Source organism: Labeo rohita, chromosome 12 (assembly GCF_022985175.1).
Source record: "Labeo rohita strain BAU-BD-2019 chromosome 12, IGBB_LRoh.1.0, whole genome shotgun sequence".
Classification (NCBI taxonomy): Eukaryota; Metazoa; Chordata; class Actinopteri; order Cypriniformes; family Cyprinidae; genus Labeo; species Labeo rohita.
Window position 1 is genome coordinate 27,739,760 of NC_066880.1, and position 20,403 is coordinate 27,760,162.

Here is a 20,403-nt window from a genome sequence, read left to right on the forward strand (position 1 = left end):
AGCTTAAGTGATCTTCAGTTTTGAAGGGAACACACACACACACACACACACACCAAAAAATGATTAAAATGTGCACCGCAAGCTCTTTCAATGAAAGCATCTCTGTGCTGTCCAAATGTAAATGTAAATGTCTTTTGTTTGAGGCATGATTCACATTAACATTTGTGAACAGCATCTCTTTGATTGGACTGTTTTGAAGTCATTCGCCGCAGGATTCGCAGTCTATTTCTTATGGTGTGCTCAAACGATACATGAAACATCTTATTAAGCAGCTTCTGTTTTGTCGTTGTAATTTTTCTGAAGATTAGATCAAATTTTATGACAAATTTGTTCAGAAATCCAGGCAAATCCAAGCATTCACATCCTTCTTTTCTGCAAGCGTGAAAGGAAATCATTGTCGCTCTAACTCACGACATGTAAAGCATCTCTGATGCAGCGTTTCATTGAGCCTAAAACTTCACCTTAAACTCAACGCGTCTCTTTTGATGCCTTACAAGCGCTGATATTGGCTTCAAAAAATGCAAATGTAAAATTCAGAGAACAAAGTGCACTCTTTACTGCTGTGCTGGGATGCATAAGCATGCAGCACATGAATCATAGTTAACCGATGTGAACACAAACAAATGAAGAAGGTTCCCTTATATTTCGTGTCGGTTTCATATTTATTTCTTTAACGCGTTTGTCTCCTATCTCTTACGATGGGACACGAGAGAAATGAATATAAAGAGCACGGCAGAAGCTGTGTGTCACATGAAGCTCCGTTTCCCGGTGCTTTGTAATTGGATTCTGGATGGATTTATTGCTTTTCTTCACATATTCTGTTTCCCCGTGGCCCTGTTTCATAGCTCAGTCTCTGTACGTGTTGTTAAGTTTTCTCAATAACAGATATAAGTGACCCTGGAGGCTCATCGCTGGTGCTGCTACGGCGGCGGATTCACTGAGGTGTTGCACTTTCTTCAGACCGACGCCTCGGTTTCTCAGGGTGAGATGTTTGAATGTGACAGTTCTCAGATTTGTAGGCTTCCTGTTTTAAACTTGAGACAACAGAAGTAGAGCACAAATCTGTAAAACAAAAATACACTGAACAAATGTGAAACCATTTTATCAAAGTGCTTTTAATTCAACTGCGTGGCACGCTGTGTATGTGCAAATGTTTGCATTGGAAAAAATATGATGAAAATACTACGTTCTAAAAAAAAAGTGTCATGAAATTGTGCCATTAGTGAAAAGAGAGCAGGTAGTTTATATCTGAAGCAGCAGGGCGACTCCAGCGAGGGTCCATTTGGACGGATTCTCTTTGGTCTTCAGGTTGAAGGTCCAGACGTACGTGGGTCCACGCTGTCGGGTCTTATAGACGGGACACTGGTACAGATTGCGGGTCTCTTGTTTGTCCACGGGAATGGCTTTGATGAAAATCACCGGCATTGTGGGTGTGAGTTCCTTCAGACGGGCGTCCACCATTATGCCAGCCTAAAACACAAACATTAGATGAGCATTGTTATCATCATTAATTTCAAGAGATATATCATATTAAAGAAACCTCTACATGATAAATCGCCCATTATACATTGTTGCATTTTACGTGGTTCATAACATAATGGCATACAGTACATTATTTTAAATGTCAAGTCATAATGCATATATATATATATATATATATCCAAATTCAAATTGGTCCAAAGTCAAAGTTGGAAACATCTTGAAAAAAATCAGTATGTGTGAAAATTGTATATTATCCAAGTTACACATTTCCAATAATTGTTCAGTTAATTCTCACGTAATATTTTCAGAAGGTTTTGGAATATTTGTCCTTTCCCCAAATGTGTCACTACCAAAACACAGTAATAATAATTTAATTAAAAGAGTTACATTGACCTATTAAGATTTTGCTTACAGCTACATTGTAAATATATATATATATATATATATATATATATTGCTATTGTGTTAAACATTTTTAGAGGTAAATCGATAACAATTACATTTTTAACAATATTTCAAGTGTAATTTATGAGACATTGTATTTTTGAATCCAATTTTTTTGTAAAAGGCAAAAAGTTGATTATACTGATTTCAATGCTAAGGATTTATTAATTTGAATAAACAATGAACCAAAAAATATCAGAACATCTTAGTTGATAAATAAGTATACTTTTATTTTTGACAAAACATCCCATGTTTCAGTAGTGGCTGCATATTTTCAGTAGTGATCACATCACATTACAGAATTGTAACTTCTGTAAACTAACTAAAACACTACTAAAACATAACAAAATACAAAATTTCAACAAAATTGCATAACTGTACTAAAATTTTGTTTATTTCCCCCAAATATGAGGACTGTGTGTTCCCTTTTTGTCACTACGAAACAATGATGACCTGTTTCAGTCGTGACAATTTTATGGGATAACACCCGAAAAAAAATAAACATGTCACTACCGAAACTCCACCAAATGCTTTGGCAGTGACTGTTTCGGTAGTGACAATTTTAGATACTTCTGAACCTAGCTCAAAGATGCTAAAACATACACTGTTTTGGTAGTGACATGAAAATTTATTTTTAAAAACAACAGTGGGAAAAAAAATACAATACATTTTTCAATATCATTATGTTAAGTTTAAAATTTAGGGGTTAGGGTTCGGGACAGCCACCTCCCAATTGAAAGTACCCAATAAATGATGATTTGAAATATATTAAGCTTATTAATATTTTAAATATTATTTTGGGTTTCAGTAGATAGAAGGATCTCAGTAAACATCTAAGATTTGAATACTTAAATGCTTTTTAAATGTGTAAATGTGTTAAATATCAGCATGAAAGGTAACATATCAGAGTGAAACTTAATAAACACAGGAAAAATTGCTGTTTGATTAAACATTGCGACGGCACATAAATTAAAAAAAGCTAATTATTTATAATGATTTATAAATTACTGCAATATTCCGTTATAATGTTGATTTCATTTCAATTCGACTTTAAGCGTAAAGCCAGTGCAGGAAAGATGTGTTTGATGATAAAATGCACCAATAGGTTTATTTATTGCTAATAACAACAGATACATTTCTTGACAAAAAATAATCAGAATTAGTAACATAGAAAATTTGCAAGTTTCATAATGTTAATTAATGACTTATAAAAGTTATTATAAAGAGGCCCCATGTTTGCAGAGGAAAAAAAAAAAAAAAAACACCAATTAAACTGAGTTTCTGCGGTGGTGACATTATTACAGAATTATCTTGAAAGTTTGAATTGTCCTTCACTAAACTTAAGACTCCTGCATTAACACCACAGTCTCTCTGAACAAGGGAATTTGCAGAAGTTTAGATGGGGGACGTTTTTATCGGAGAATTCATTAATTCATTAATCCTCTTCTGCTCCGAAAAACGACAGACCAAAGATTGCAAGTATTAAAGGAACAAACGCAAATAATGTTGACATTGCAGTGCTCCACAGAGGACGCTGTTTATGATTTCACTCTAATTGTCTCGCGGCTGCAGTAAAACTTTACTGTGCTTTTAAATACTGATAGTTTTATGACTCTTTGAATAAATAAAGTGAGTAAAACACTAAAGTCGTCCTTGCACATCTAGCACACGTTTAGAGGAGCGCCGCTGGATAATGGGGCTCATGGTAGGTCTGAAAACTTACGGTCACGTCTCTTTAAAACTCTCTAAGCAGATTACACTAATTCATCAACTAAGAGAAATAAGCCATAGGATAACCATACGATAAGAATAATGTTATGTATATAGGCCATCATGTATATGGCTGTGTGTTTGATGTCGTCTCAATAGGTGTTAAATCTCATTCACATAAATGAGGCCAGATTTGCCATCTCTGCTTATATGCTTTCACACTCGGATAAGCTGGAATAGCTTTTCCCAAAGGGCAAAAGGCATCGTGAATCTAAGTTTAAGTTCATCGAAGACGTATGGCGGAAAACATTTGATCGGCACAGTGATTAAAATCTTCCTGTGCGTAATTAAAACTGGTTTTTAGAGACATTCCCAGAAAGCCGCATGCATTTCCATTCATTAGAGCGCTAATGGTGCAAACAGACTCTTTGTTGTGGGTCTGTGTGTGTGTGTGTGTGTGTGTGTGTATGTGTCTGCAGACCTGTGTGAGCCAATGTTAAAGTGACAGCTTTCAGAATCAACTCATTTAACTAAATCAATTGGTAAATTAAGCAAACAATGCTGGTTAATATCCAGCTGGTGTCATTAAAGTCTCAGCTGGAGAAGCTCAGGTGATGCTCTACATGCTGATGCTCCTCTAGGGTTCTTCAAAGGCTGCGGCCGGGAATAAAATCAGCCCAGTGTTCATTTTCATTTGGATTTAAATGAGCAGAAATCACTGCCTCATTTATCAGAAACACTGGTCAGTGTTTAAAACTGTTTAAAACCTGTTTAATTTTTCATGGCAATATAGTCAATGTGAATTTAAGGCAGTAAATCTTACAGATGCAGTAAAATATTCATGAATGCTTCAGCTGTGCTCTATCGCTGTGTCACTGCTTACTTTACCTTCTTCACCTGACCTACAGAAAAAGACAAATGACGTAATGTGCCTGATTGGATTTAAGATATAAACTCACAGTTGTGAGAAAAATATCTTTACCCCCTTCAGAACTGGACATTATAACTCGCAAATTTATATCTCACAATTCTAAGAAAAAAGTCACAATTGCGAGTTTTTATCTTGCATTTCTGCCTCTGAGTTCAAAATCTCCCAATTCTGAGCTCCCTTTCAGTCGGATATAAATGGGAATTTATATAAATGACATAAATAATGATAATAATAATAATAATAATAATAACAACAACAACAACAATAAATAATGTCTTTGTAATGGGATTGTGCATTAATAGATTTAATTAATTAATTTAATTATTTATTTTTATGCCACAGCTATCCTGTTCATATTTCTTTGTCAATTTTTCTATGGCTGCGTGTTCTAGACGGTTTTTAATGGAAGTCCATTTCTGGCACTGAATAAAGAATAAAAAACGGTAATTGTGAATTTTTATCTCGCAATTCTGACTTAACTTGAAACTGCAAGTTTATATCTCACAATTCTAAGAAAAGTCAGAAATGTGAGATGTTAGCTCACAATTGCATGAAAAAAAAGTCAGAATTGTGAAATAAAAATGTGCAATTATCGTTCTTTATTCAGTGGTGGAAATGGGCTTCCACTGAAAGTTTCTAGATCACGCAGCCATAGAAAAAATGACAAAGAAATATGGACAGGATAGCCGTGTCAAATAAATAAATAAATATTCATTCATTCATTCACAATCTTTATTTTTCCAATAGTGAGAAAAAAAGTCAAAATTGCAAATTTTTATCTTGCATTTCTGCCTTTTTTCTTCAGAACTGTTTTTTCTCACAAATGGGAATTTATATAAATATAATAAATAATAATAATATAATATACTTTGTAATAGGATTGTGCATTAATAAATAGATTTTATTTATTTATTTATTTTATTTTATTTTATGAACTATCCTTACCATATTTCTTTGTCAGTTTTTCTCTGAGTGTTCTAGAAGCTTTTAACAGAAGTCCGTTTGTGAAACTCAATAAAGAATAAAAAATGGTATTTTTATCTCACAATTCTGACTTTTTCCCCCAGAATTGAGTCTTGCAATTGTGAGTTTTTTAGCTTATATCCCGTAATTCTGACTTAATAAATCGCAACTGCAAGTTTATATCTCACAATTCTGAGAAAAAAATCAGAACTTGCAAGATGTTAACTCGCAATTGCAAGAAAAAAAGTCAGAATTGTGAGATAAACATGCAATTACAATTTTTTATTCTTTTTTCAGTGGTGTAAATAGGCTTCCATTGAAAGTTACTAGAAAACAGAGCCATAGAAACATTGACAAAGAAATATGAACAGGATAGCTGTGTCAAATAAATGAATAAATTCTATTTATTAATGCATAATCTGTATTTTTCCACAATATACACATTTCTATGAATCAGACAGGAAAATCTATAATATTTAGTATACTTGAATGTAGTCTAAAAATATGTTTTTGTTTTTGCTTTGCAATAATATTTCCAATAGTGTAATAATTTGCTAATATTTCCTATTTTTCAAATTCAATTCAATTAAAATGTATTTGTATAGCGCCTTTCACGATACATATTGTTTTTACAATATATTTAGTAGTAGCTTACTAGTGGTGACTATGTCAAGTTGACATATGGCAGAGATGTATGGTAAAGATCAATTAATGACGTAATCAAACAGACAAAGAACACTATAAATTAGTAGCAAAAGTTAAAGCTTCAAAGTTAAATTTCACTATCACCATTGGTTAAACATTGATCCGCATTTGACACAATAAGTAATGGCCAAACTTTACATGCAAAATGTTTTATATTGACAGCGGGTTTTTTTAAATTTCTATGTATGGTTTTTTTTTTTTTAATATGTATATTTGAATCGCATATCTACTATGGGTCTGTTCACAGTATGTGGCGACAACCCACTGGCACATCTTACCCCACAATCTAGTCTACAAAACAAATTTACAGTAATTCATTTGGGAAGCTAAGTACAGGAGGATATGTTGCATAGTGATGATACAATGAATAAAATTTCAGTCCGGTTAGTGTTAAATTGTTCTGGATCCCAAGCTTTTCAAGTGTTTGCTATTTTCACAGATATCTGCTGCTAGATGAAATGGACTCAAGTGAAGTGTGAATGTGCTGCAAACGGCCCATCACCGCAGCCATGCAATAAAACTAACGTTACACATCCTCCATTATGAGCACTCAGATGTCTTCACTGACTGTAATGTAGCTTTAAAACTCGCTCTCCTTCCAGGCAGTTTTAAAATCGACACATTCTCGAGTTCACTATAATTATAGTACACTTTCTTCTCAAAACCAAACAAGAGACTAGTAACAGTGAGTCTGACCTGCGTGTCCCATCGCGCGCCCTCCATGTACAGCCCGTGGATGTAGGCTCCCTCTCGCGGCGGCGCGCTGAAGTCCTCGCGGTTCTTCTTGGTCACGTCGCACTGCAGGCTCATCTTGTCCAGTGGCCACTCGTTGCGGCGCGCCATGGACTGCATGATGGCCGTCAGGAAGGACTGCGGGTTAAAGAAGCCGGCCAGCCACACCACCGAAGGCAGGGAGAAGTCGGACGTCCAGATCTCCAGCTCCTTGATGCGATTCAGGAGGTCCGTGAACCAGATGGCCAGACCAGACATGGACGGATAAGCACGTTTGGTCCAGGATTCAGGCACCTGGTCCAGGTAGATGGCGTTCTGTAGGCTCTCCATGTCATTGGTCATCGTGAGCTCTCCCTGAGGGAGGAACATATGGGTCAGCCTAGAAACAATGCAGCTTGATCATTTCTGATTCATATGAGAACATGTATATATATTTGTATATTTGTTTTAAAGGAGAAGCTCACTTCCAGAACCAACATTTACAGGAAATTTACTTACCCCCTTGTCATACAAGATGTTAAGTTCTTTCTTTCTTCAGTCGTAAAGAAATTATGTGTCTTGAGGAAAACATTTCAGGATTTTTCTCCATATAGTGGACTTCAATGGTGCCCCCGAGTTTGAACTTCCAAAATGCAGTTTAAATGCAGCTACAAAAGGCTTTAAATGATCCCAGCCGAGGAAAAATGGTTTTATCTAGCGAAACGATTGGTCATTTTCTAAACAAATTGACAATTTATATACTTTTTAACCTCAAACGCTCGAAAAAATGAAGTTTTTCAATATACCCTAAACTGTATTGGCCCAGGTTACACAGACTATGCATGCGCATCGCAGAGACAAGACAAGACGAGCATTTGAGGTTAAAAAGTATATAAATTGTCAATTTGATTAGAAAATAACAGATCGTTTCGCTAGATAAGACCCTTTTTCCTTGGTTGAGATTGTTTACAGCCTTTTGAAGCTGCATTTAAACTGCATTTTGGAAGTTCAAACTTGGGGGCACCATTGAAGTCCACTATATGGAGAAAAATCCTGAAACGTTTTCTTCAAGAAACATAATTTCTTTACGACTGAAGAAAGAAAGACACAAACATCTTGGATGATGAGGGGTTGAGTAAATTATCTGTACATCTTTGTTCTGGAAGTGAACTCCTTTTAAATGTCCTGTTTACCAAAAAAACAACAAATGGAATGATTATTTGCAAGTAATAAAAACATGAACATCGCCTTGCTCTGTTGGCAAATGAATTGTCATGTGCTGTAGATAAAAACGATGCAGGTCTGTACAATGATTAAGAAGAAGAAAAAAAAACCTTTAAATGGGATCATATAAAATCATTTTTTATCCTATTGTTTTTATTTCCTGAGGTCCTGAAATGAAGGATGTTAGTCAAGTGTTTTGAAAATAGGCTTATTGTCCAACTCCCCTGGAGTTAAACAGTTGAGTTTTACTGTTTTCGTGGGTGCAGCAGGCGCAATGATATTACACAGTGCCTGAAAGTGACCGGCACTAAGTTTGTGTAGATGCAGAGTTGCGTAAATATAGATGCGTAATATCATTGCGCCTGCTGCACCTATGGTACGGCAGCAAAGTTCCTTGATTATTATGCCGAAGCTTTAAATAGGAAAAATAACGAAACTCTTTGGTCATTTTTGAGCGAAATGCTAACGGTCTAATCAGATTCAATGATCTATGCTAAGCAATGCTAAAAGTGATACCGCCAGACCCAGAGATCGGCTGAATGGATTCAAAAATGGTAAAACTCAACTGTTTAACTCTAGGGGAGTTGGAAAATGAGCCTACTTTCAAAAAAAGTGGAGTGTTCCTTTAAGTGCCTAAAAGAGTCATATTTCCAGTCCCAAGTGTCCAGAATAAATCAACAGGCATCATTGAAAATGTTTAGTATTAACAAACAGACTTCTGAGAGTCGAGTTTTTAAAAATGCTATTTTTAAAATTTTGAATGTAAGAAATCAAATTCTTCAGGACATGAGCCCTTTAAATGACAGAGACTAAAAACATGCTTTTTCACACTCCATATAGCATAATTGTTTTTTAATGGAAAAGTCACAGCTGAATATGAATATATATGAAGCAAAGCATAAAGATGCATATAAAATGTGTTTACTCTCTCATCTATAAAGCTCAGTGTCACACTGCCGTCTTTTAAATTCATGATTTTGATTCAGTTTTCATAGCATAATACTTCCCACAATGCAATGTGGCTCTAAACACATCCAGGAATATGTGAATAATTTAGATTTTTTTCCGTGTCGTGTCACGGAGCGACACAGTAAAGGACTTCAGTTGTTTCAGTAGGTGATCCGCAGTAATGGAAATCATCTCAGTGACTCCCTGTTGAATCTGCCAAGGCCAGAATCCTGTGTTAGTTAATAGTTGTCTTTTCTTCATGCGGCTTACCATCATTCAGGGATTTAATGCAGTTAAAATAGGTCTGAAAAGAGCAACACAATCTCTCTGTGGCACGCTAGCGATTTAATTTCTGCCGTTACCAAGCACCAGGAAAGAGACGGATGTGTCATTCTAGCAGGTGTGCGAAGAAAGCAATAACTGACTGCATATCAGATTTTAATAATATGGCATAAAAATCATTCAGCCACCTGATCAGCATTTGATGTGGTGATGAGATCCGTACGGCAGCAGACAAAAGGGTTTGGAAACTCAGTACAATACAGAACAGCAAGCAATTCAGTTACAGGTGTCTGTGTGTCTCTGTGTGCGTTTGTGTGTGTGTGTGTCTAACCTTCAGGCCCAGATTGAGCTCTTTTAGAGAGCGTTTGATCTCTTGTGTCAGGATATTCATCCGCTCACACTCCTGGAACGCCACGACAATATACGGCGTCCTCTCTTCCACCTTCCCCATCATCTCTGTCATGTTGAACTCCTCCGGAAGCTTTTCAAGGATCTCATCAAGCGCTGCTTTCACCTGGACACACAAACACACGTCAGCGACTGCTCTCATCAAACATCAACGCTCCACTTTTTAAATACGTCATCCACTGATTAAAATACAATAAGCCAAAATTATTTTACAGAGAAATTATACAGGTTGATACAGTAATTAGTCGTTTTTGGTCATTTTTTTCATTAGCATAGGTGTTTTTATCTTTCTTGGCTGACTAATTTACTGAGGTAGCATTGTTGGTAAATCAGAACATTGCACACTGAGGAAATGATTGTTGCAGGATGAGTCAAATATTCAATTAGCCTGCAGGCAATGCAATCATCTAATAAGTTAGATCGTGTTATTGATGAAGGTATTACTGCTTTGGGACAGATCTGTTCTCTGAGCACAGAAACACGGCATGGGTTGGATGAGAGGTATTCAGTATAATAAATACTAATAATATTCACCAAACATATTAAACATGACGATCAAGGTGTCTGAATCAAATCAGCGTCTGATTGTAGTGCCCTGCTGTATGCGGTGCACAGGAACCATAAGAGTGAACGAGTGATTTCAGACACAGCATGTGAATGTAAAGCTGACAGTTTGGTCTGGGCTCTTTAATCACGATCGTCTCAGTAGGTCTATTTGTCTATGTCAGATACATGAGGAGTTAATGCAAAGTGCTCATTGCTTACAAATCCCAATCTCTTAACTAAAAAAGGTCAGCTGTCATAATGCATTCAAGCACTCTTACACGACTCCCATATCTAATCTCTTAAATGTCAGAGGCCTCTGAAAGCAGCCGCTGCTGGGAAATGAGCCGAGTTTAACCTCTTCAGACACGAGGGCCGTTCAGAGACTGTCTCCGGACGTGACGATGCGATCACCGCGACCCTTACCGAGAGCACATTCACGCTCGGAGAGTTTAATGAGGTTAAATGTAACACTGATACTCCAAGCTTCATTTAAGGCTGGCTGTGATGTGCTCATCTTCATCAATGTTTTTACAAAATGGTATTTTGTGGTAGCTCACATATCATCCACACATGCAAAGTTGGTTTATAACATAACTGGGAAAATTGATTCCTTGGTCAATGATTCATGAAGGTTCAGACACTGGATTGATTATGAAAATGTTGCATAGTTCTTGTAATTGTTTAACTGTACCTTTTACTGCAGTAAGGCTTTGATTACAGGTAAGAGCACTGATGCCTCCTCATTACCATGCTTACTTTTACTGTATTTCTGTTTTTAATCAATCACATTATGAAGAATAGCAGCCTATACATTTAGTAGCTCTCAAAATTCATGCAAAATTAAACCAGTCTGCAGTCATTTTTTTGCAGATTGGGTCCGAGTTGCACCTTTCAGACAGGAATATAGTGCTTACACTAAAATCTCTGAACAGTTGAGGTCAAAAGTCTACATACTCCTTGCAGAATCTGCATAACGTTAATTATTTTACCCAAATAAGAGGGATCATACAAAATGCTTCTGTTTTTTTTTTAGTATTGACCTGAATAAGATGTTTCACATAAAAGACGTTTACATGTAGTCCAAAATAGAAAATAATAGCTGATTTTATAAAAATGACCCGGTTCAAAAGTTTACATATGCTTGATTCTTAATACAATGTTGATATCGGAATGATTCAGCATTTTTTTGTTTTTTTTTTTGCTTAGTGATAGCTGTTAATGAGTCCCTTGTTTGTCCTGAACAGTTAAACTGCCTGCTTTTCTTGAGAAAAAGTACTAAATAAAAAATAACATGCATTTTGTATGATCCCTCTTTATTTTATTTAAATAAAATAATTAACATTTTGCAGATTCTGCAAGGTGTATGTAAACCTTTGTATATAATTAATGTATAACTCTACATATGTTTCTCTTAACTATGGGATAAATATTGTTGGGTTGTACTTGCTAGTTTCAGTTTCCCCCCCTAGAAACTAGACTCCCTGTACAAGTATATTTTTAGCTTGTTCAGAGTTTGAATTTAGATCAAACAAAAATTCAGTGCATCTCCTTTTCCCTTAAAACATTAATGTGAAATATTTAACAAAAAGTATAGATTTTTTTTTGCTGTTAGAACATCGATACAGTATCATGAGATAAAATATTGCAATACTTTGAAGTATTAATGCCTTCCTCCTCCTTTCCTCACTATTACAAATGGTACTAAATAATGTGGGAAAGCGTTTCTCAGTCGAATGTAAGTGTTTCCTGCTGTGTGTTGGGAGTACAGAACCTTCTCGTCACGTGATCCGGCTGTTCCCTCTCCCGATCCTCCATCTCTGGGCTGCATTTCCAGCACGGTGCGGAAGAGCTTCTCTGACGTCTGCGTGAGGAAGCCGATCTCTGCGTTCGGGTGCAGGCCGTACAGGTACGGGGACTCGGGCGGAAGAGCAGAATCTATGTACTGAAACAGATCCAGAGAGATGATGAGGTGTGCTGCGATCATCATTAGACTGAACTACACATGAAACATGAAGAGACTCGTCAGGGACACATTGACCGAGTCCACTGGGCCTCTGGTCTATCATGTGTCTGTTAGGAGCCGCTGTGATGCTTTAAAAGCAATGCAGATGAGAGACAGTGAGCCTTGGGATCACCACAGACGTTCACACAAACAAAACCTAACTTTTATTGTTAGTGCTAAGATATTGGCCATGCAAGACCCAGCATCCCGGAAACTTGACGGGATGACAAAAAACGAGGCTTCGTTAATTAACAGTGTTTTAATCTGGGCTGTTGACACATGCAGGAGATGTGAGAGAGCAACATGTCAATCATACAGAATGTCATGAAACACTCCCAGGTGTGTCATGCACATTCAAAATCAGCCATCTAAAGGAACATGTGGATTTGGGATGTAACTTCAAATGCTGTGGCAGAGATTACACATTTAGTCTAAAGTGAGTCTCTTTTCACAGATAATCTTCCATTAAACAGACAATTCTGACATCACTTACATATACTTACCATCATGTGGCTCCAAACTCGTATGGCTTTTTGGAAAACAAAAGGAGTTATTGTCAAACTATGAAAGCTGAAGATCGCAGTAAAATAACTGATATATCTCATGATTTTTTAACCTAGTGACCTATTACTGCACATCCATCAGATCTGTAGTTATCACTGTGATCATTACTAATATGACACATTCATTATGTCCCACAGATCTGGATATGCAAGACCAACCAGGTTTGGCGAATCTCTTTACCTGATGATAGCCGTTGTAATCCATATTTCCCGGCAGACGGAAACCGGGAGCCAGATACAGCTCTCCCTCCATCATCTCCGGTTTGATGAACTCCTCCAGATATGTGCGGCACAGCCTGCGGTCCCAGTCGTCGGTGATGTGACCCCCGTACATGATCTCACCAAAAAGATAGCGCAGGTCATCATAGGGCACCTATATGAAGAGATAACAGTCCAAACCTGAACCGTCTGATCAGCGGGTCTAAACCACTAAAACACAGCACTAAAAGCATTAAGCAGCTCTTCTGAGGTGTTTCACTGCTCCCGAGAGTGTGTTTGAGATATATGAGACTCATTCATCCTCTAGCGTGTATAAGCGTCATGCTCTGCAGCGCCTGCGGATGCTCCGTTACGGAGACGTCTGAACGGCGACTCTGAGTAATGCGATTAAGCTAATGTGGGTGTGTGACGGCGCGGCGCCAGAGCCAGATGAAGCTGTTCCCAGGTGAGAGGAGGTTAATGCCAGTGCTATGACCTGCAGAGATGGAGTGTGGGCAAACCAATTGGAGAGCAATGCCAAAACGCAGCTCATTACATATTCAACCCTGTCCCTGTTTGTTGGTGAACCACAGGCCTGGTGCAATGAGAGCTTCTAAATGTGGTAACAAACTGTGCATAATTAAAGCAGACAAAGCACTGGATTTATATTTTTTAAACATTCTGGTTGGGTTTTTTCCAAAATCTAGAATGTTCAAGCTTCTGCTTTCAATATAATACATCCGGATGGTGATTTATACTCAGTGTCGGGGGTAACAGCTTACAAGTAATGAGAGTTACGTAATCAGATTACTTTTTTCAAGTAACTACCCTTACCAAAACAAAGTATACTTCAAGTTTATTTTATTAAGTTTACTTAAGTAAAGTTCAAGTATACTTTATGTAGTAAGTATACAAATATCAGTGTACTATTAGTATACTATTTCAATACTCCTTGGGACTAAATTGGCCCACTTTCTAGTATATAAAAGTATACTTTTAAGTATACTTTTAAGTGTACTTTAAGTATAACAGCAGTATACTTTGAGTACACAACTAGTTTACATCTATGTTTTTAGTTTGTACTGCAAGTATACTAAAAGTAAACTTATAGGTATACTGATAGTTTCCCAACTAAATACTTTTTTATGCATTTTTATTACACACTGAAGTATAGTCTCGGAAAACTACTAGTTTAGTAGTTTTATACTGCAAGTATACTCATAAGTTTTCTTTAAGTGAATTTTACATCATACTTTAAGTACTACTATGTCCGTATTTAGGTATTAATTTGTATATATTTTGTTATATGAATATCTGAACAGAAAAAACATCAATAGAAAGAATAGGGTATCTACTTGTAAACAAAGCCATTTTATTCTAGCTTCATGCATTCTTTTTATGGACACTTGAATGTGGGTTAAAAAAAAAAAAAGAGCTAAAAAAAAAGAAAAAAAAGAGACAGACCAAAACGTAGATGGAGTCTATCAACACTCAAAAGCTTGACAGTCATTATTACCTCTTTCATGGGTCAACATTTTATTCCACAACGTTTCACAGTTTTACATATCATGGTTTTGATGCTGTTTAATGTCTGACAATTGTTATTTTACATGTGGAAGCATCTGTTGTTTCGGTGTCTTCTTCTCTTGTGTTTTTGAAATTCTATACAGAAGGCATGTAATAGGGCCCCTAGCATATACAGATTCTCAGAGCACAAGTATAGCTCAAACATATTTAGACCTTTTCTAAGTATAAGTCAAATACTTAAATATATATTATAGTATATTTCTGAGAAGTATATAAAGCACATTTTTGAAAAGTACATAAAAAGTAGACTGAAAGTATACGTTTACTTTAAAAGAAATATACTAATAGCAAACTTAGTTTTCGTAAGGGTAGTAAAATAATGCATTACATTTAAGTTTACGACAAAATATCTAAGTTACTTTTTCAAATATGTGACCCTGGACCACAAAACCAGTCATAAGGGTCTGTTTTTTGTAATTGGGATTTATAAATCATCTGAAAGTTGAATAAATAAATTTCCACTGATACATGGCTTGTTAGGATAGACCAATATTTGGCCGAGATACAACTATTTGAAAATCTGGAATCCGAGGGTACAAAAAAATCTAAATATTGAGAAAATCACCTTTAAAGTTGTCCAAATGAAGTTCTTAGCAATGCATATTACTAATCACAAATTAATTTTATATATATTTACGGTAGGAAATTTACAAAATGTCTTTATGGAACATGATCTTTACATAATATCCTAATGACTTCTGGCATAAAAAACAAAACAAAAAAACAAAAAACAAAATCGAAAATTTTGACCCATACAATGTATTGTTGGATACTGCTATAAATATACCTGTGTGACTTATGACTGGTTTTGTGGTCCAGGGTCACATATGTTAAGGCAGAGAGAAATCAGGAAGTGCAGAGGCATTTCTTTCAGCTTGAGGCTTATTAATTTTACTACTGGTGTGAAAGGCCCTTTACAGTTGCCAAAAATCTAACTTTTGTGTTTTTTGTTATTAAAGAACAAATAAGCAAGCCCAGCCAAGGTGACAAAAAGAAATGCAAAAGTAAAATAATGCATTACTTTCCATAAAGAAGTAACTAATTCATTAAATTATTATTATTATTTATTTATTTATTTTTAATGAAGAAATGCAATATTCTCCAACACTGTTTACACTCCAAAAAAAAAAAAAAAAAAAAGAGCATAACATCAGTCTATATGTCTGCACCAGGATTCCAAAGCCATATGGAAATTTAAGTCATAGTTCAAAGATGATCCACTGCTGTTCCTTAGTTGAAATATAGTGCAGAAGTCTATTTGGCGACTTTATTTGTCCATTTTGGCAGTATGAATTACTATTGACTTGCAGTCTATGTAAAACATAAGGCTTGATATGCTTACTCATTGGGTGAACTATTCATTATGTTTAAAAACCTGTTCACTTCAATAGATTATTCAATGTTCAAAATGTGACCAATAGCTATATTGAATACTGAATTACGCCTAGTCTTTATAATCATGATTGGTGTGATTAGCACATATCAAAGCATTTATAGCTGTAGTCATACGCAGCGCTCAAGTGAAACACGACGCTTGCTGAGAATCATGACAATGTCTTTAATGCATCATTACACTGAACCAAACATATCTAACAACGCTCTGCTGCGTCGCTCTGCTACTTCCTTCAGAAAATGCAGATCTAGTCCGAGCCCATGGTTCTTTTGCACTGGGTTTTTGCCATAAAAGTGAGTGGCGATGCTTAATTGCTGGGTGTAATGAAGGGCATAAATATTAAATTGGGAGCAGGTTGTTGTGTAGGTGTGGGTGAGTAATTACAAGCGCTCCAGACCCACATCAGTCTCTTTTAACACGGCGTATGTCAGCAGGCGTTTCACACTCCCTAGTTCAATAAGCACACGCATACATAAATAAACTCTGCTTTTCTCACCTTGCTGTTGGCCTCCAGATAGTTGTAGAGCACGTTGACGGAGATGGTCAGGTCTCCGGTGTTGAACGGGTAACTCCTGTTCCAGCCCTGCGGGCCGAACTTCCTCCGTTCCGCCACCACTGCGTGGAAGTAGCACAGGGCGAAGAGGATGCTTTTGAACTCGTTCTCGCGGGCGCACATCTCCAGAGTATCCTGTCAATTAGGACACATTGGTATCACACTTCACATTCTGCCAAAAAAGCTCTGACCGGAGAACAAAGGGAAAGCGTTGAAAGTAAAAACCTTTGCGTTGCTCTTTCATTGTCAGCATTCCCAGTGGACATCAGGCATTAGGACAGACAAAAGAATGACTCCATTCCAATATATTTAGGAGCTGAGATTCCTTTTTAATTGTCACTGCTTGTCAGAGCTTTCATTGCCGGGCTCATTATTTCAAACGACTTCAATGTGTGTGCGTGTGTGTGTTTGGGGTTGAAGACCAAATGGCATCTCCACCTCATGGGATTCGTTTGTTTGTACAGGAAACCCAATAATGCTGTTAAACAAATACGCTCTGCTTAGGAATATGTCTCCAGCAGTGTGAGCTCTTATATGTCACTGTGCTTGTGCGGCTGACTTAAGGAGCTTTAATAACAGAGCAGGAGATGCATTAAAATTCTGCACGCGCCACCAGCGGTCTGAGCCTGCCATACATCCACACGCTCTACAGAACGAGTTTATGATCTCCATAGCCATGTTTAACGGCTCGTCACAATCAAACCAATCATGAAGAGTTAAAAATCATTTCCATTAGCCCTGAATTTGATGATGCCAACAGGAAGCAATTGACTCTGCTCTTTGCCAGGACAGCTGAAAAGGTCAATATGAAAGCAGCTGTCATTTTCTGGATTACTGCTGCTTACTAGAATTTGAGAGCTGTTTAGGCCTTTTTCTCTGCCATTGATTTACTTTCAAGGTGCGTACATGACTAGAATGTGACTCGTGCGGCTGAGAAACCCTCCTAGAAAGCTACAGTACCAGTGTTGCTAGAGCACTGATCTGGCAGATAGTCATCGCCACACTAAATCAGCCTAGAGTGAGCTGGAAAGTCACGCCACGGATCGGGTTTGTCGATAACACATGCAGAATTTTAATTAGCAGAAGCGCTGCAAACAGACTCGATCACAGAGATTCTCTCAAAACAAGCAAAACAGGCCCTGCAGATGGCCACTATTGTATCAAACAGATCCAAGATTATCAAAACAGCACAATTTGGATTTATGGGACCTCACAGAAAAAATGACATGGGTTGATGAAATTATATGTTTTTGACCCTGCATTCAAAAATGCATTAGAAATGCAATTCTACTTAAATTAAACTCTATAATAGTTTTTTTTTTTTTTTTTTGGATGGCATGAAGTCAGAAATGTCAATGCTTATTCATATTTGAAAAAAAAAAAAAAATGGAGAAACAGGAAAAAAAAAACATAAAACTCCTGCAGACCCTGCAGACACTTTGTCAAGGTCAATAAATGTCTTAAAATATGGGATTATATAGCCTTTTTTATGACAAGGCGAGATTGGTTATGGTTCATAAGATAAGTCCTGAAAGTTGGCAGAGGAAATCCAATCAAATAAATGAGACAAAAATATACACTTTGTCATTTATTTATTCTGGAAAATGATCCAATATTATATATCTGTGAGTGGCAAAAGTATGTGAATCTTTAGGATTAGCTGTTAATTTGAATGCGAGTCCATCTGTTCAGAGGTGTTTTTAATCAGTGGGATGACTATCAGGTAGGGTTGTAACAGTACACATATTCATACCTAAAATTTTTGGTACGAGTCTTTTGGTTCAGTATGCATGTGCACCGAATAAATATAGTACTTTTTTTTCCCCAGGAAATTCAAACAATTAATGGCGTTTTGACAGTCTTTGATGTGGCATGACAGATCGCTGTATACTGCCTAGTGTTGCATGATATACCGGTACTTAAAAAGTAGCGTGATACCCTGCTTTTAAAAATGGCACGATTCCGCATTTTACTAGTATCAGTACTTTAAGAATGCATTTTAACAAGAGCTGTATTTCTGCGTGTCTGTGTTAGTGCATGGCACAGACGTGCAGTTTTGTTTACTACACACATACGCGTGACGCTCGCGGTGTTTTCAGCCTCTGCCGCCTCAATATATGAGTACATGAACACATGAACATAATCTCTAGAACTGCTCTGAGAGTCACTTCATGAGCATTTTAACGTTTAATTTGCAGAAAACTCTAAAAGTCTTTTGGTTTAACTTGACAGTCAGAAATATATTAATATATTACTTAATGTAAAGACAGTACTACTACTACTAATAAAATATTATTAAAACAATATTTAAGGAATATTTACCAGAAAAAAATATTTACCAGAATTTATTTACCAGAAAATTGTAAATGCACAACAGTATTTCTGAAAAAAAGAAATAAATAGCCTATAATAAATTAATTCTTCATCAAATGTATTTATCCTTTATAAATTCATTAGACATGTTTTGATTATTAAAATGTAATGAAACTATTAAAATAGAATCTAGAAATTAATGGAAAACAACTGAATTTGAGAAAAATAATAAAATGTATTTCATAGGGCCTTAAAAACGTAATTTTTGTTAAACTTTTAATAAATTGCTGTTAAATTCTGCAAGTATCATGATTTCAAATAATTAGACATGATTTTTGATAAATATATATATTTTTTTATGTAACCATTAAAATAGAGTCTAGAAATATTAAAATGGAATTTAGGAAAAAATAACACTGATTTCATAGGGCATTTTTTATTTCATTTGTGTCTTTGTTTTATTGTATTTGTCCTTTAGTTTGTTACTTGCATCTAGGTTCTTATTATTAATAACAAAGATAAAATAACAAAAATGACTGTCATGATATAAATTGTTGTTGTGAAATAAAATTACTATATCATGAAATAAGATTTGGTTTTATCCTTGAAGCTAACTTACCAATATAGCAAAGATCTCTACGTACCTGTAGCCTCGGTAGTTGTTCACCATAAACCTGTGTAGTGGAACTGGCATGTGATTATTATTATTTTATTTATTTATTTTTAAAGGGGGGATGAAATGCTTTGTTTTAATAGATAAAACAACAATGATCTCCATTTGGATCATCTATTATTCAGTTGCTGTTCCTGTTGTTCTATGTTTTTTTTCGTAGTATCAGTTCAGTAGTAGTATTGTGATATTTTAGTCAGGTATCGTATCCAAAATTTTTCGTAGTCAAAATTTTGGTAGCGTGACAACGCTAATACCGCCTTGGAGAGCCACTTCTGGGAAGCTTCAGAAACGTGCCACAGCTTGGCTGGTATCAACACAAGCATTGACTAGAGGGGCCAAGATCAGCTCTGGTGGCCGTGTCAGAGCCGTAACGGCCAGCCGACCTACTACTAGTTTTACTAGTTTTTAATGGAGTTTTTATGCCTTTTTATTGAGATATTACAGTAGAGAGACAACAGCAAAGCACTGGGAGGAGAGAGGGGAGAGGGATCAGCAAAGGACCTCGAAATGGGAATCTAACTCTGGTCGCCGTGAGCACAGTTGCACTATATGTCGACGCATTAACCACAAAGCTATTGATGTCGACCTTTGCTACTAGTTTTAACGCGAAATAAACATGAATGAACATCTGTAATTGCTCAGTCAGTGTTTCAACCAAGGAAAGACAAAAACAGCTTCTAAACAAAATGTCACACAGCATTTCATGTACCTCAGGCAAGTCATCAGTGTTCACAGCTCGTTAGTTCACTAGAGAAATGAAGTCTAGA

General features: G+C 36.3%; 1 protein-coding gene across 2 annotated transcripts in view; it reads right to left on the reverse strand.

Moving 5' to 3' along the window:
- Positions 1–655: 655 nt before the first annotated feature.
- dnah9 (dynein, axonemal, heavy chain 9) overlaps positions 656–20,403 on the reverse strand; it is a 123,232-nt gene continuing 103,484 nt past the window's right edge. The window contains exons 64-69 of one of the 2 annotated variants that reach the window (XM_051124665.1): positions 16,594–16,785; positions 13,101–13,292; positions 12,126–12,296; positions 9,732–9,914; positions 6,932–7,321; positions 656–1,470 (exon numbers count right to left, since the gene is read on the reverse strand). In XM_051124665.1, the coding sequence (XP_050980622.1) occupies positions 1,243–1,470; positions 6,932–7,321; positions 9,732–9,914; positions 12,126–12,296; positions 13,101–13,292; positions 16,594–16,785 (1,356 nt within the window). In that variant the 3' untranslated portion in view covers positions 656–1,242. Of the gene's footprint in view, positions 1,471–6,931; positions 7,322–9,731; positions 9,915–12,125; positions 12,297–12,859; positions 12,886–13,100; positions 13,293–16,593; positions 16,786–20,403 lie in introns of those variants that run through there. The other variant, XM_051124666.1, reaches the window with a different exon arrangement.